This window comes from Somniosus microcephalus, chromosome 16 (genome assembly GCF_052327205.1).
Source record: "Somniosus microcephalus isolate GS21.2 chromosome 16, FLI_Smic_1.0, whole genome shotgun sequence".
NCBI classification, from domain to species: domain Eukaryota; kingdom Metazoa; phylum Chordata; class Chondrichthyes; order Squaliformes; family Somniosidae; genus Somniosus; species Somniosus microcephalus.
In genome coordinates, this window is record NC_141002.1 from 66,840,938 (window position 1) to 66,858,901 (window position 17,964).

Sequence of the window (17,964 nt, forward strand, 5' to 3'; positions counted from 1 at the left end):
TGAAGAAAAACAAAAACAAAAAATTCACTTTGGATGTTGCATAAATTGCATACTATACATCCCAAAATAACTCGAGTCCACTACACAAATGGTGCACAGCATCACTCAACAGCTACCTGTGACTCTGCATTTTGTTGGCAGCACAATGACCAATACTCAGCATGTTCCTAATAAAGTTATAATAGATGTAGTCTGATACCAAGTTTTGACAGTGTTTTCTTCATATCCAGAGTACAGTATAATCTTAAGATTCCATCATTACCAATTGAATAGCAAGCTTAAGAAATTAAAATACATTGCTGTCCAATTTGTTTGCATTTCATTTTAGAAACAGTTGGTTTATTAAAAAGAAAGTCTGATCAAATCCTTTGGCTGTGTACCTTTTCAGAGTTTCAAAAATACTTGGACTTAGGGGTTGCCGGGCAAAAGAAAAAAAATGTCTCTAAGAGGGCAGCATGCTTTGTATTTTGAGTGTACATTTTGTGCAGGTCAACTGCTCGATACCTCAGGTCTAAAGGTCACTGCAGTTTTGTGATAATATAACAATTATAATCTTAGAGTAAAAAAGAATTTCCAATTCAGTCTGATTTATACACAGTACACAGGTTATTAAACCAAGTTCTTTAAAAAGGTAAGGTTATCATGTAGTTAGACTGGGTGCAACTTATTTCTTGTTCTCCAGTTTACCTTGTCTGGAAAGAGAGCAGCCATGTAGCACAGCTTTATTGAGCAGGATGCTCAGGGCAGCCTTGACTACAGCCTGTTGCCCCTGATTAAGGATCTTATTTACAGGCTGCCCTTGTCTAGAAGGTCTCTTCACTGAGGCTCTGGAAAGTATGGCTTCTTCTGCTCTGGGAGCAATGACATTATTCCACAAGTTGGCCATCCATCTGCAAATTCAAGAAAAATGAACTTAAGGTACAACAAAGTGTACAAAAAGAGGATAAGACCAGCAATGTGTGAGAATACCATCACCCCCAAGTATCCCTCCAAATCACACACGATCCTCACGTGGACCTATATCACTGTTCCTTCATCATCGTTGGGTCACTATCCTGCAATTCCCTAACACCATTGGGGAAGCACCATCTTTACAAGGATTATAGTAGTTCAAGGAGAAGGCTCACTGCTGCTTTCTCAGGGCAATTAAGATGGGGCAATAAATGTGGCCTTGCCAGCACTGCCCAGATCCCAGGAACAAATAACAAAACCATAACATACAATGTATAATTCTGCTAAGTCGCCTAGTCCGGATGGCTTGCATCCCAGGTTGCTAAGGGAAGTGGGGGTGGAGATAGCGGAAGTGCTTGCCATAATCTTCCCTAGATACAGGGGAGGTGCCAGAGGATTGGAAAGTGGCAAATGTGACACCCTTGTTCAAGAAAGGGTGTAAGGGCAATTCTAGTAACTACAGGCCAGTCAGTTTATCAGTGGTGGGTAAGGTTTTAAAAACAATAATCAGGGAAAAAATTAACAGGCACTTGGAGAGGTTCAAGTTAATTAAGGAGAGCCAGCACGGATTTGTAAAACTCAGATCGTGTTTGACTAATCTAACTGAATTTTTTGATGAAGTAACAGAGAAGATTGATGAAGGGAATGCAGTGGATGTTGTCTATCTGGATTTTAAGAAAGCGTTTGACAAAGTACCACATAGAAGGCTGGTTAACAAAATTGAGGCTCATGGAATAGGTGGGTCAGTGTCAGCTTGGATAAGAAATTGGCTTAAGGACAGAAAACAGCGAGTTGTGGTAAATGGTTGTTTTTCAGACTGGAGGATGATAGACAGTGATGTTCCCCAAGGGTCAGTGCTAGGACCACTGCTTATTTGATATGACTTGGATATTGGAATACAGAGTAAAATTTCAAAATTTGCCGATGATACCAAACGTGGAGGTGTGGCAAACAGTGAGGAGGATACCAATTGACTGCAACAGGACATAGATAGGCTAGCAGAAGGAATTTAATACAGAGAAGTGTGAGGTGATGCATTTTGGCAGAAGGGATAGGGAGAGGCAATATAGACTAAATGGCAGTTCTAAAGAGTGTGCAGGGACAGAGGGTCCTGGGGGTTCATGTGCAGAGATCTTTTGAAGGTGGCAGGACATATTGAGAGAGTAGTTAGCAAAGCATATGGGATCTTGGGCTTCATAAATAGAGGTATTGAGTACAAAAGCAGGGAAGTTATGCTGAACCTTTAGAAAGCTCTGGTTAGGCCACAACTAGAACATTGCGTCCAGTTCTGGTCACCACACTTTAGGAAGGATGTGAAGGTCCTTGCGAGGGTGCAGAGGAGATTTACCAGAATGATTCCAGGGATGAGGGATTTTAGCTACAAGGTTAGGTTGGAGAAGTTGGGGTTGTTCTCCTTGGAGCAAAGGAGGTTGAGGGTGGATTTGATAGAGGTGTACAAGATTATGACAGGTTTGGATAGGCTAGACAGGGAAAGGCTGTTCCCCCTAGTTGATGGTACAAGGACTAGGGGACACAGATTTAAGGTTTTGGGCAAGAGATACAGGGGGGATGTGAGGAAGAACTTTTTTACACAGCGAGTGGCAGTGACCTGGAACTCGCTGCCGACGAGGGTGTTGGAAGCGGAGACGATCAATGATTTCAAAAGGAAATTGGATAGGCACTAGAGGGAAATAAACTTGCAGGACTACAGGGATAGAGCGGGGGAATGGGACTGACTGGATTGCTCTACAGAGAGCCGGCAGACTCAATGAGCTGAATGGTCTCCTTCTGTGCCGTAATGACTATGACTCTGCTGCTTTGTCATTTGACGCTGTGTCATTTAAGACCAGAATGCCTAACTGTTGTTAAATAAACACAGGCCTGGGTAAGTTAAAGATTAATTGTTCTGTCTGGTCAGGGAACTTTGTAATTTGCAATGTGCTTCTAAATCTCAGGCTTCAGGTCAAAAGCATCCATCATTAAGCTTGCTTTCTTTTTTAAGAAAGTGTATTTGATAAGATCAGATGGTGCAGGCCTGCTTCAATAAGCTATTTCCTGTTGACCGGTACAGCGCAAAAGATTGGCCCTCCTTTTAAATAAAATACATTTGAAATGACAGAAAAGATTTGCATTTGAATTGATGTGATGGACAAATTCCAGACTGGAAGTACCATTCTGATATATCACTAGCTGGAGTGCCTGGCGGTGCCGAGGGTTTTTTGAGGGCATGTTGTTATGAAAAAAGTAGAAATAATTTTTATATATATGTTAATATCCACATTTTATAAGCTGCACACATATGATGATGCATCGCAGAAGTTAAAAGGGGCAACAATCTCAGGGTGAAGATACTACATATAACACAACTAAACTACACTCCAGCGATTCATTAAGTCAATCAGACCTGCGATTGTAGTATTTATTTGTAGCACCCTCCTACCCATCCAGTTTCCTCCATGCCTCCAAATGCGACATTCAAGAGAAACAGGATGAGAGATTGTTTAAATAAAAAGTTTGCACTTTGAAAGAACTAAACCCATAGAAAGAGAAACCTACTTCATTATAGGCTGAACTTGGCCTGGTAAGATTGGACAGGAAAAGAAATCTCTTGGTCCCATCAATGCCTCAGGTGTTCCTAAGCGAGACAAGTAGGAATTCAGCTGGCGCCAGACTGTGCATATCCATTGCACAGCCTTACACGTTGGATCAGTTGGCAGTGGTAGCTGTCCTTGGAACTGTAAAGTATTATTATTTCCATATGAACACAGTGCAGAGAAGTCAAGATAAACATATATATTATTTGATCAGAATCTTTAACATAATTTGTTACAAACCAGGAGTATGTTTAATTGGATTTCATTACATTGGCACATGATTTTTTATCCCCTCTGTGGTGGGTAAAATACAGCCTACCAATTGATTCTATCCGGCCCACACAATGGTTCTCAAACTGGACTCTATGGTGACGGCGCTGGTCGAGGGTGATAGATCCATGAGCAGGGGTTAACTGGATGGAACGGTCAGCTGGATCGGACTCCCCCCTTGGTTTGCTGCCACCTGACTGCAGCCCGACGTTTGTCCATTCGGTGTCCTGATGCGGTGGGTAGGCCTCGGTCCCTCACTTCTCATGTTTGGTATTGAGCCTCAGTAAAGACAGCCGCCCGGCTCTTGGTTTCGCCGTTTACGACCGGCTCCCTCCCTCCCTGCTCACCATGTCCAGGAAACATTTCCAAGGACCTGAAGTTAGCTGTTATTTAGCATTAATTACGTTTTGTTTGGCTTCAACATAATGTTTTGGGTAAGCGTTGAAGGGAGCGGGCTGGGTTTGCGCGGAGTGAGCGGGCGCACTCGGGACCCTTTTGTCTGACTCCGGTCCTCGGTGCTTGTCCTTGGAGAGAACAAAAACTTCTCCTTCAAATCATTCCACTTAAAACTGGTTTGTATTAAAGGTCTGCCATTCAAAGCTGGCGATAGACTGCTGAGTATTTTACAATCAAATCCAGCAGGGTCCAGAAACATGACAAAAGCCGAACGAAAGCCCGAATATGATTCCCAGTTTAAGAGGTACCGTTATTACCAACGTTGTAGTTTGAGTTTCTGTTTTCCTGCTCATCAGTTACTCAAAGTTGTTTGCCCATTGATTGACCACTGCTGCTTCTCCTTTTGTTTGATTTAATAAAGAAGGGCAAGCGGTCAGAAGGAACATAATTCATGTTTTTATTTCCATAACGACTGTGTATAGATTTCAACAGCCAACCTGCCTAAAATAGCAATTTTTAAATTAAGATCATCAGGTCGGTGATTAAAATAGTAGGGACAGCAAAGATGTCATCTCTTCACTTTGGAAACAACAGTATGGTTTTAGTCACCTGAAGATGTGGCACTGCCTGATTTTGAGCTCTTGTGTACAAGTTAATGTTTTTAAAATAACATTAAAAAAATAAAGCTTTAAAGTAGCTTTTTAAAGGCAGAGAGTTAAAAATAAGGATGGGCAGACAAATAAAAAAGAATGCTTTTAACAATAGTCTAAAAAGAATTAATTTGGATTTATTGTGTATTCTAAGCCTTCTTCGGTTGTGAATAGGATGCACATGTGTTTGTGTCCTCTGTCTATTTTCATGTACGTTCGCATGTTAATAAGTGTTATTTTTATTACGTGTGGAAAACGCACGAAGGGTTCTTTATACAATAAAATACCATAACAAATTTTAAATGGTAGCTGTCGTTAACACAATTCATTTTATATGTGCGGCCCTCAACAGCTCACCAAAACTTGTTAAGTGGCCCTCCAGCCCAAATCATTGCCCACCCCTGACCCAAGGCTGGCCCGGATGGTTTCAGGAAACTCAGTAGGAACAAGGGATCGAATCCAGGGCCTCCTTGGTCTGTAGGTACTCACTGTCTTAACCAGAAGAGTTATTGGAGTAGCCCAGGGCATGATTTTAAAGTTTCCCCCTCGCCGCCCAACCTAGTTCAAATTAAAACACAGATGTGTTTAATGTTTATGATTCAGCTAAATTGTGTGATTCTTCCCCCCCCCCCCCCCCCAATCAAGACTCTTCATACTGCATCAGATCTACAAATAGACAATTTAGACCTCGAGATTCATAATTTGAAGGACTAATTTAGCTGGTTCAGATTGCCCAGGGTTATTTTTAGTTGTGTTGCAAGTTGAAATAATGAGTTTTATTAGTAATGTATCTGTAATATTAAACAATACATTTTACTTTTGACCAGCAATAGCTATTTAGAATTCAGCTAGATTTAACTACATCCATATAAACAGAGATTTAGAGAAGGCATTTTGCATATGGGTTTAGATTAGATTTCCGAGCTTTCAGATTCTTGCTTTTCAAAAAAATACTCAGTAATAGTAATGAAATGCGGCTAGGAGTTACAGGATCTCCGTATAAAATGGCAGCTATAAAATGATGCAAATCTTCTAAAGTTTCTGAATAAGGACTGAAGGTAAATTACACCCCTAATTTGCTGTCCTGGCTATATTTGCTAGATAAACAGTTAACTGATAAATTGACCCCATTAACATGAGAGGATTTAAAAATCACAAAAATAAACCACCATGCTTCTCTTTTCTGAAAATTTGTAAATGCAAATACTATAAAGTCAGCTCAACTAGTATAATCTTTATTTATACAACAACAAATCAACATCATTTTCTGTCAGCACAATGTTTTCTTACCTTGTGAATAGTTTGTCTTTTGAGGAACCTCTGAAGCAAACCACTGATAGGCTCCACATCCCATCGAAGCTGAACCCATCGAAAATGTTGCTGCACCATCAAGTCTGAACTTTGAAGCCTCATCTTTGCCATTGTCCCGATCAGAAAACTATTTTCTTGGAAGTAATAGGTATCTGAAGTCCCATCAACTGTAAATCAGAAGTATCAATAAAATGTAAACCAACAGGTAGCTTTATCTCTGTGCAGAAATGGACTTAAAATTGTTGAATGGATCTTCTTACTAAGGATGCGAATAAGTATTACACTACTTCAGCATCATTATAATATTGAGACACTATTTCAGGCATTAGCAACATAAAAAATTAACGCCTATGCTTTTAATAATTCCCTTTACATTTCAATCAGGAATCAAAGATCCAGAACTTGGCTTAATAGAAAATGTAATTTACCCAAAATTAGACTGTAGCTCTTTTAATGTTTTCAAAGAGGCAACAGTCTATTTCCCTACTTTCCTTAAGCTTTCACTCCTGCCCCCTTTTCTACATCTACCTGAAGTGCAAGGCCACCGTCAGTTCTGCTGTGCATCAGCCAATATGAAATAAAATGTATACTGTTCATTTTAGGAGCTCCCTACTGCAATTCCCCCTTTATCTCTACATCCCCTTCCATCCCCCAAATGGAGCATGAAGCAATCAGACACCCAGTTTAGAATGACTGAAACGCAGTCAGAAATTAAAGCGGAGTTTGATGACTCAGCTTCAAATTGAAATTCTACACGAGAGCTGGTAGGCTGCCTCTTTTTTTAGCATTTAATTATTTTTCGCCAAATTGCTGCTGCTATTATGGAAGCAGATGTACAGAAGCTTTTTAATGTACAAAGCAAATACAAGTGGAACTTCCATTATTTACATTGCAATAATTAGGCACATTTTTGCAGGACAAAGTGCTATACAAGATGCCAACATCACATATTTCTTGTTATTTGCATTTCATCTTTTTTAAAGAACAAAACTGCATGTATTTTTTTGTTATTTGTACTGTACTTGCCTACATTCCCAAGGCTATGACATTGCTATGTTGTCCACATTTGAAAGACAAAGATGTAAGGATTCTCAATTAACTGCCAATTTCCATTATTAAAAGGGGATGGGGAAGAGAGCAATTTATGGCTGAACCTCCATTCTCTATCATTTATACCCCATACACCTATTTAAACAAATCCTACAAATACACATGGGTATAAGTCAAGGAAATAACAATAAAATTCACATAAATACAGAAAATGTGTGTTTTGGAGTAGGATAGCAAATGCTTCTCAACAGAGATATATTCTTAACTACATTTTAAATGGTCAAGGGTGGATTATTGAATGGTAATTTAGAGACTGAATTTGAACATTTTCCGTTTAGGTTAAGATAGTTTCCAGGTTAGATCTGATCTCAGGATTTTGCCAATGAACCTTTAATGACTTGGGGGCATGCTTATGAAGCTATTTTTACTACACGGCTATGATATATTTTTAAGTGCTAAAGTAGAAAGGAATATTTAATAGAATATAGAATCATCAGTACAGTTGGAACAATTTTTAAATAGCTTCCTTGAATTTTCCATTGGTGTCCCAGAATTTCCTTGCATATCTCACAAGGACTACAAACACATGTAACTCAAACAAGTGCAGTTCTTCACTTCAACATAAATTTTACAGCTTTAGTGAGAAATATCAATTAGCAGGTAGAAAAGCATAAATATGCTCAAAAACAAAACACACCTATTTACATCAGAGTAAATCCTTGTGCTTTGTAGGAATGTTTAATTAGAACATATACCTCTGCAGCAACCAGAACACAACAAGTAAATGATCTGCAAATATTTGGCTTAACCCAGTTGAAAAGTACAGTACAGCAATAAAAGTGTTCCAGCACAAGGACTTCTTGATTTATTTTCCAATTTGGTATGGTAATGTTCACTAGACATTAGATTAACAGGCGAAGCATTCTGAAATCGAATTATGACACAGAAGTGTGGCGACTGCAGAGTCTGTTCAATTATAGTTGAGGATAATGGCTATGTAAACTGAAAGTTCATTTTGTTTTCACTCTTTTCAAATTTAACCCACAGCAATTACAGCACACTACATTTGTGTAAAATCTTTTTTTTTGGGTGGGGGTGCATTTTAAAATTCTGCATAATTTTAGAATCGCAAGTGTATTCCCTAAAGAAACTGCAGAGCGATCTTTCACAATATTTAACTACGCTGATAAAACTAGTGTCTTTTTTAACTGTCTAGTGCATCCAAATGGACATTACTAAGTTAAAAAGCTACCATTATTCATTGTAAAAGGTATAAACTATAGAATATTACTTTATAAAAATGCAATTTTAAAAACAAAATACTTACACTGTTGATTTCTATGAATGGTCTAAAACAGAGGTTCCCAAACTGGGGGGTGCAATGAGGCTTTTGGTGCGGGGGGGGTGGGTGGGTAAGAACCACACTAGATCTGAAGAAATGTTAGTTGGATGCATTTAATAAACAGCACCCAGGAATGATGCCAATCCAGTGAAAGGTGAACCTTGTTGCTGTTTTCCTGCAGTTGGGGTCGCGTGTGGTTATTAGGTTCATGTTTCAATAGCAACAGGGGCAAGCTGGAGCTCGAGCTGGGCTCAAGTAAGTGTGCGGGTACACACAGCCGGGACCCTGAATGGCTGAACATCCTGCTCCTCCTGCTGGAGGGGACGACTGCAGCAACGACTTGGACAGCAGTCACAATGCGAGGCACTCACAAAGTAAAGGCCGGGATCATGTGAAGGTTGCCAGAGAGGTGCTGGAAGTGGCAGCATTCCTACTGGTGTGTGTGTTTACTTGTTGCTGCTCCAGGGCCTCATCTAACACTTGCTGCAGTAGCTGGCGGTGGCGTGGGGTCCACTCACCACCAGGATGCATTCAATGTACACAGAGCAAGGTAAAAATTAATGTCGGGGAATATCTCGGGCAGTTAGATCTAGCGCCTTGATTCTAGGCCAAGCCGTGGCAATTTTTATTGCAGGGAGAGTTTTTTTTTAAAAATTACTTATAATGGCCTTTTTTGGCGCCATAACTATCATTCCACAGATTGAGCCTAGTCTGGTCCTGTGTTTATAGTATGGGTACCAGTTTGATATTCTTCCTTCTTCTCCCTTCTTCTTCTTAGGCAGTCCCTCAGAACCGAGGATGACTTGCTTCCACATTAAAAATGAATTTGCAGGTGACTGATTAGTCTAATGTGGGACCTACAGTCTCTGTCACAGGTGGGGCGGACGGTGGTTGAAGGGGTGGGTGGGTGGATGTACGCTCCTTGCACTGCCTGCGCTTCGCTTCCGCTTGCTCCCGGTGAAGAGACTCGAGGTGTTCGGCGCCTTCCCGGATGCTTCTCCTCCACTTTGTGCAGTCTTGGGCCAGGGATTCCCAGGTGTCGGTGGGGATATTACACTTTTCCAAGGAGGCTTTGAGGGTGTCCTTGAAGCGTTTCCTCTGCCCACCTGGGGCTCTCTTGCCGTGCCGGAGCTCCGAGTAGAGCGCTTGTTTTAACATAAAAACATAGAAGATAGGAGCAGGAGTAGGCCATTTGGCCCCTCGAGCCTGCTCCGCCATTCAATGAGATCATGGCTGATCATCCAAATTCAGTACCCTGTCCCTGCCTTCCCCCCATATCCCTTGATCCCTTTAGCCTTATGATATATATCCAACTCCTTCTTGAATATATTTAATGAACTGGCCTCCACCGCCCTCTGTGGCAGAGAATTCCACAGGTTCACCACTCTCTGGGTGAAGAAATTCCTCCTCATTTCAGTCCTAAATGGCTTACCCTTTATCCTTAGACTATGACCCCTGGTTCTGGACTCCCCGGCCATCGGAAACATCCTTCCTACATCTAGTCTGTCCAGGCCTGACAGAATTTTATAGGTTTCGATGAGATCCCCTCTCAATCTTCTAAACTCCAGTGAGTATAAGCCCAATTGACACAATCTCTCCTCATACGTCATTCCTGCCATCCCAGGTATCAGTCTGGTGAATCTTCGCTGCACTCCTTCCATGGCAAGAATGTCCTTCCTCAGATAAGGCGACCAAAACTGCACACAATACTCAAGGCGCGGTCTCACCAAGGCCCTGTACAACTGCAGCAAGACACCCTTGTTCCTGTACTCGAACACTCTTGCTACAAAGGCCAACATACCATTTGCCTTCTTAACCGCCTGCTGCACCTGCATGCTTACCTTCAGTGACTGGTGCACAAGAACACCCAGGTCTCTTCGCACTTCCCCTTCTCCCAATCTATTGCCATTCAAATAATAATCTGTCTTCCTGTTTTTGCCACCAAAGTGGATAACCTCACGTTTATCCACATTATAGTGCATTTGCCATGTTTCTGCCCAATCACCCAACCTGTCCAAATCGTACCGGAGTTTCACGACATCCTCCTCACAGCATACCCTCCCACCCAGCTTTGTGTCGTCTGCAAATTTGGAGATATTACATCCAATTCCCTCGTCTAGATCATTAATGTATATGGTGAACAGCTGGGGTCCTAGGAGCGATCCTTGCGGTACCCCACTAGTCACTGCCTGCCACTCGGAAAACGACCCGTTTATTCCAACTCTCTGCTTTCTATCAGCCAACCAGTTCTCTATCCAAGTCAATACCTTGCCCCCAATCCCATGTGCCTTAATTTCGCACACTAATCTCTTATGCGGGACCTTATTGAAAGCCTTCTGAAAGTCCAAATACACCACATCCACTGGTTCTCCCTTATCTATTTTGCCAGTTACATCCTCAAAAAATTCCAATAGATTAGTCACGCACGATTTACCTTTTGTAAATCCATGCTTTGGAAGTCTCGTATCGGGCATGCGGACAATGTGACCCGTCCATTGGAGCTGATTGAGCGTGGTCAAAGCTTCGATGCTGGGGATGCTGGCCTGAGCAAGAACACAGACATTGGTGCGCCTATCCTGCCAATGGATTTGCAGGATCTTGCGGAGGCAGCATTGGTGGTACCTCTCCAGTGCTTTGAGGTGCCTGCTGTACATGGCCCATGTCTCTGAGGCATACAGCAGGGCGGGTATCACTGTTGCCTTGTAGACCATGAGCTTAGTGCCGGGTTTGAGGTCCTGGTCTTCAAACACTCTCTTCCTCAGGCGACCCCCCCGAAGGCTGCACTGACACACTGAAGGTGGTGTTGGACTTCGTCGTCGACGTCTGCCCTTGTTGACAGTAGGCTCCCGAGGTATGGAAAGTGGTCCACGTTGTCCAAGGCTTTTTTGTGGATTTTGATAATCGGGGGGGGGGGGGGGGCAGCACTGTGTGGCGGGGGCAGGTTGGTAGAGGACCTTTGTCTTACGGATGTTTAGTGCAAGGCCCATGCTCTCGTACGCGTCGGTGACAGTGTTGATGATGGTTTGGAGTTCGACCTCCGAGTGAGCGCAGACGCAAGCATCGTATGCGTACTGTAATTCGATGACAGAGGATGGGACGACCTTGGATCTGGACTGGAAGCGACAGAGGTTGAACAGTTTCCCGTTTGTTCTGTAAATTAGCTCCACTCCAGTGGGGAGCTTACTGAGGGTGAGATGGAGCATTGCAGCAAGGAAGATCAAAAAGAGCGTTGGTGCGATGACACAGCCTTGCTTGACCCTGGTTCGTACGTGAATTGGGTCTGCGGTGGAACCGTTGGTCAGTTTGGTGCCATAACTATCATTCCACAGATTGAGCCTAGTCTGGTCCTGTGTTTATAGTATGGGTACCAGTTTGATTTTGGTACCATTATCACTGCAGATCTTATGTTAGCCGATGTAATGATCTATGAAAAAAATACTGGGCGGATCTTTCACCTTCAGTTGGGGTGCAAAACTGGCAGTAGTGATACTCAGTGAACTCAGTGGAAAGAAAAATCAGGCGGGGTGTACAATGGGCAGTCAATTCGCTACCGTGTCCCTGTCCAAGATGAAAGTTCCATCCACTGTTTCTTAGAAAGTGGGGGGCGTGCACGAGGCATGAATCGCCGAAGAGGGGCTCAAAAAAATAAGTTTGGGAACCTCTGATCTAAAAAGAATCTGATCCATTTTACATCATTATTAGAGCTTTTTATTTAAATGGCTCGTTAAAAAAAATTGTTACGATTAGTGAACAAATGTTTTACGTGGTTTTCAGGAGGTAGCATCTTATTGCACGTAAAAATGACAAACTAGTCAAATCAAAATCAAATCAACTTTTATTGTCATTGTTAGTGCACAAGTGCAGTACAACGAAATGTAGGCTTGCGGCTCCCGAGAGTGTACAATTTGGATTAGGACACTTAAACATTTCAACATACATTTGTACATATATATTAGCATAAATATGACCATAATAAAGTGCATCGGCAGATGTGCAGGCTTTAGTGTTTATTTGTGGAGTTCAGTAGGATGACAGCCCTGGGAAAGAAGCTGTTCCTAAATCTGGTCGTACGGGTGCGAATGCATCTGTAGCGTCTTCCAGATGGTAGGAGGGCGAACAGACTGTGGCTGGGGTGGGTAGGGTCTTTGATGATGGACCGTGCCCTCCGTAGGCAGCGTTTCTGATATATATGTTCTATGGTCGGTAGCCGGGTGCCGGTAATGCGTTGGGCAGTTTTGACTACCCGCTGCAGGGCTTTCCGGTCATGGGAGCTACGGCTGCCGTACCATACCGTGATACAGCTTGTCAGGATGCTCTCTATAGTGCAGCGGTAGAAGTTAGAGAGGATCGGGGGTGACAGATTACATCCCTTCAGCCTCAAGAAATATAGGCGCTGCTGGGCCTTCTTCACCAGAGAGGAACTTAAAGCTGGCCACCCTTTCCACCTCCGCCCCATTGATGTGGATGGGGGTGTGACTTCCGCCTTTGGACTTCCTGAAGTCCACGATTATTTCCTTTGTTTTCTTGGTGTTAAGGGCCAGGTTGTTGTCGGCGCACCACTTCACGAGATGCTGGACCTCCTCCCTGTAGGCTGACTCATCGTTGTTGGTGATCTGGCCTACTACCGTGGTGTCATCTGCAAACTTGATGATGGTGTTGGAACCATTAACAGCCACACAGTCGTGGGTGAAGAGGGAGTAGAGGAGGGGGCTCAGCACACATCCTCGTGGGGCCCCCGTGTTCAGGGTCAGGGGGGGGGGGGTGTGGTTGCCTAATTTGACAGACTGGGGTCTGTTTGTTAGGAAGTCCAGGGTCCAGTTGCAGAGGGAAGTGTTCAGGCCAAGAGTTTGGAGTTTGGTGGCCAGCTTGTTGGGGACGATAGTGTTGAATGCTGAGCTGTAGTCTATAAACAACATTCTGATGTAGGTCTCCTTACCATCTAGGTGATTCAGTGCCGAGTGTAGAGCAGTTGTGATTGCATCCTCCGTTGATCTGTTTGCCCGATAGGCAAACTGGTGTTGGTCAAGGGAGGCAGGAACACTGGCTTTGATGTGGGCTAAGACCAGTCTCTCGAAACACTTCATTATGATGGGTGTGAGTGCGACAGGTCGATAGTCGTTCAGACACGTCACAGCCGCTTGTTTAGGCACAGGAATGATGGTGGCGGTCTTGAAGCAGGTAGGGACTACTGCCTGGGCCAATGACAGGTTGAAGATGGCGGTGAAGACATCAGCCAGCTGATCAGCACATTCCTTGAGTACCCTTGATTAAAGCTTCCAAGAACTTTATTTTTTATAGATTGTCGACACCAAACATGCTCACTTAATTTTAATTGACACAATAGCAGACTCTGGGGTTTCTTGAATTCTGGAGTAGGAAACAACATGTGACAGCACCTATCTGCAAAGTCAAGATAACATTTTCATGTGCATGTTCAGCATGTACTTCCTTCAGAATTTGCCAATCGAGGTTAGTCTCCTACAGTGTGAATGAAGAACAGTTGCCTCATGAGATGAACCAAATGAGAGGTTTGAATCTCATCTGATGACACATCTTACTGTTGTGAAATGATGCACTACAAAATAGCCCCAAATCCTGAAGCTGCAAGTTGTTAGTTTGTCACTTTTCAAACCATTTCTAAGGATTTTTTTCATTTGTAATTCAGTGAATATATAAAATAGACAATGATACTTTACCATGCTGGAAAGTGCAGGGATTTTCTGCACCGCGGTTTTCTAGGGCATCCAGTAGCTCGCCCAGAAACTCGGAAAGCGAGGTAGCTATCTCCAGGTTTTCCATTAGGACAACAGTTACCTTCTCAGTAACTGAGGACTGTCTCAAAGGAACCAGGATACCTAGAACATGTTAACAGCAGTGTTTAAAAACTAGTAATGTGCTTTGATAAAAGTTGTTATACTATTTGGCAAAAAAAGGATTGCACTTAATTTCAGATTCATGGCTTTCTATAGAAGCTAAAGAAAAACAAAACAGGAGGTAAACAGAATTATCACAAATGGTTAAAATTATCATTAACTTTTAAAAATTAAATAATAAAATTAGATTTTAATATAGCTAATATGCAATTACCAGTGCAACTTTCACTGTGGCTTTTTAAATAATTGAGAAGTTCAGAGCAGTTTTAGAAGTCAAAAAGTCAAAAAATATTTATATGATTATTTCTATTACTTGTGACAGTAAAATATGAAGCCCTTGCTCTAACAAACTTGTGGTACTTATACTATGGTCCAGGAGCCACCTGTGGCCAACCTTTCCTTCATCCATGGCTCTCAGATGTGCTGCAATTGTCTTGGACCTCTATTCACTGCCTGACCAGCTGTGGAATGTTAGATTTGGAACTCAAGGGAAGCTTTAAGAGGCAACAGCAAGGCCCAGCATTAACAGCACAAGTGAATGGCCACTTAGCAAATTCCAACTATGGCACAACTGAAAGCAGAAGCTCATCATGTGACAAATTATGGACACCGACCCATGTCTCATCAATCTGCTTTATAACATATTGAAACATTCCTGAAAGTGGCCCTTCAAGCAAGCTATTGTTTAAGATTATGATCCATAATGAAAAGTTAGTGAATAATGCTGTTATAAATGCCAGTAACACCACAGTGTTGATAAAAGTATTCAGCTGAATACAAACAAAACCCTGATAATACCATGGGACACATATTATCAGATTCATTTTTATCAGGTAAATCTGAGATTAAGTGATGGATCTATGGAAATAACATTTAAAAAAAGATGCATGACATGAAGGTCAATAGTAAAGCTGTGAGAAAGGAGGACAACAGGCATGCTGTGTAGTAAGTACAAGGGGAATTAATCAAAGTTATTCTCAAGTCAGTATGCTCAGCGGGTAAACACAGCAATTCAAAATTAGGATGTGAAATATTAGTGTTTTACTGGCTACTTCATGTTACGTAATCACAAACCAAGTATGGATGAGTAAGAGCATTCGATGCATGTTAGCTTATCAATCTAGAAAAACCTACAATCACCCATCACAGCATTCAACCATGTCTGGAATGACTGTTTTTTTTTTGCCTCGACTAACCTGCCCAAAAGTTCAATCCAAATGTTGAACTTCCTGACACCAGTCCTAAAGAAGCTCAACACCAACCAGGACAAAGCTGCCCCTCAACATTCAATGGCATTACCATCGCCAAATCCCCCACCATCAATATCCTGGGGGTCACCATTGACTAGAAACTTAACTGGACCAGCCACATAAATACTATGGCAACAAGAGCAGGTCAAAGGCTAGGTATTCTGCAGCGAGTGCCTCACCTCCTGACTCCCCAAAGTCTTTCCACCATCTACAAGGCACAAGTAAGGAGTGTGATGGAATACTCTCCACTTGCCTGGATGAGTGCAGCTCCAACAACACTCAAGAAGCTCAACACCATCCAGGACAAAGCAGCCTGCTTGATTGGCGCCCCATGCACCACCTTAAACATTCACTCCCTCCACCGTGGCTGCAGTGTGTACCATCTACAAGATGCACTGCAGCAACTTGCCAAGGCTTCTTTGACAGCACCTCCCAACCCGCGGCCTCTTCCTCCTAGAAGGACAAGGGCAGCAGGTGCATGGGAACACCACCTCCAAGTCACACACCATCCTGACTTAGAAGTATATCGCCGATTCTTCATCGTCGCTGGGTCAAAATCCTGGAACTCCCTACCTAACAGCACTGTAGGAGTACCTTCATCACACGGACTGCAGCGGTTCAAGAAGGCGGCTCACCACCACCTTCTCGAAGGCAATTAGGGATGGGTAATAAATGTTGGCCTTGCCAGCGATGCCCACATCCCACAAACGAATAAAAGAAAATCTGTTTTTCACCAGTTTGTGCCCATTCCTCTTTGTCCAACTGTCAAGGTTTACCTGGAAGTAGTGTACTAATAATATTTTTCCATTATCACATAATATCTCAAATGCCTCTTTGTTTCAGTTATCCGATTTCAAGGCTGAAGAGCCCAAGTTTCTCCAGTCTCTCATAGACTTCAGTCTTGACAAAGATCAGCCTAGATCTTCTCTGTACTGCCTCCGAACTGTGAATATTTCCTCATGCCTTGGTGACCAAAATTTGACATAGCACTCAATTTGCAGCCTGACCAGACCACTGTGTAGCCAGCATGACAGCCTCCATCTTACACTTTATTTATATAGCAATATAATTCAGGATTCTATGTGTTGTTAATTGCTGTTCCAGGTTAGCCTGCACCTTATGTACGGAGTCTAGTAATACCCATAGATCTCTTTCAACTTCATCCTTATCTGGTTTATTACCATCCATAAAGTAAGTCTATTGCCCAGTTTTTCCTTCAAACGTGTAGTAGCTTTTGCTTATCTATTCTGAATTTTATTTGCCACTATTCAATCAATTGACAGATTTTATCTAACTCATTTAATCAAAGTGGTTTATGCAAGGAAAATGTAGAACATTAAATGGGTTCCATTTGGATTTCAAACAAGATTGATTACATAGAAATGCTTAAGAAAGTTTGTTGTTTAATAAAAAATTCATTTAAAATGGCATGATAAGTGGTTTTCATTGAAATAGGTAAACAACCTTTAGCTCACCCATAGTTACAAATAGGTTCAGTTTACCTTTCACTCATTCTTCACTATTAAAGGAGCCATTTGGCATCAGTCCCACTATGGTTCCCACGATGCTGGTCCCAGTAAAATGCCAGATGGGCATCTTTGCTGCACTGAAGCTTTGAAGAGCGTAGAAAATGACACCGCAATGATAGGTTGTTAATGAGTTTTCTTTCTGATGAATTAACAAAACTCAACCCCAGAGAACTTTTTTCTACTTTGTTACAGATCTAATAAAAGGGACAGGAAGGGGTGATTCAGTGGCACAGTATGATACTGTGCCAACCTGTGGTGCATTGCTAACAGAATGTGAACTTTCCGTAATGAGCAGCTTCGCACAAGCAAGGGAAAAAAGCTGAAGGATGAGTCAATATGGGTTACTCATTATATTTGGAGCACTCTATAAAATGCAGCCCTGTCATGCTTCAAACCAGATAATGATAACATTAAACTATTCAATGGAGAACACAAAACATTTTTTTCTAAGACAGTTTTGAGTATGTAGTAATTTGTCAAGAACTCTAAACAGTCAAATGTTCAAAGCTCACTCAAAAGCCTTAATTTTAAATTAAATTTGTATTCTCAATCTGCAATTTACACCAGTCTTGTAGAGAAATCTGATTACTGTATTTTTCCACACCAAAACTGCTTAATTTGAACTTAATGTCATTTTGCTTCTTGTGTTTAAGCTCAGGTTTTAACCACTGCTAGGTTAGTTTTATAGACCAGCATCTATCTGTAGCATTTCCCATTATTTCACAAATACATTCTCAAACTTTGAAAA

The 17,964-nt window shown here is 42.1% G+C and overlaps 1 protein-coding gene across 3 annotated transcripts in view; it reads right to left on the reverse strand.

Annotated features, from left to right (window-relative positions):
* Window positions 1-17,964, reverse strand: part of cttnbp2 (cortactin binding protein 2) — a 158,985-nt gene that overhangs the window by 14,091 nt on the left and 126,930 nt on the right. For all 3 annotated transcript variants that reach the window (XM_086009190.1, XM_086009191.1, XM_086009188.1), the window contains 4 exons: window positions 14,261-14,419; window positions 6,152-6,339; window positions 3,508-3,686; window positions 688-890 (listed from right to left, as the gene is read on the reverse strand). In XM_086009190.1, coding sequence (XP_085865316.1) covers window positions 688-890; window positions 3,508-3,686; window positions 6,152-6,339; window positions 14,261-14,419 — 729 coding nt within the window. The remainder of the gene's footprint in view (window positions 1-687; window positions 891-3,507; window positions 3,687-6,151; window positions 6,340-14,260; window positions 14,420-17,964) is intronic.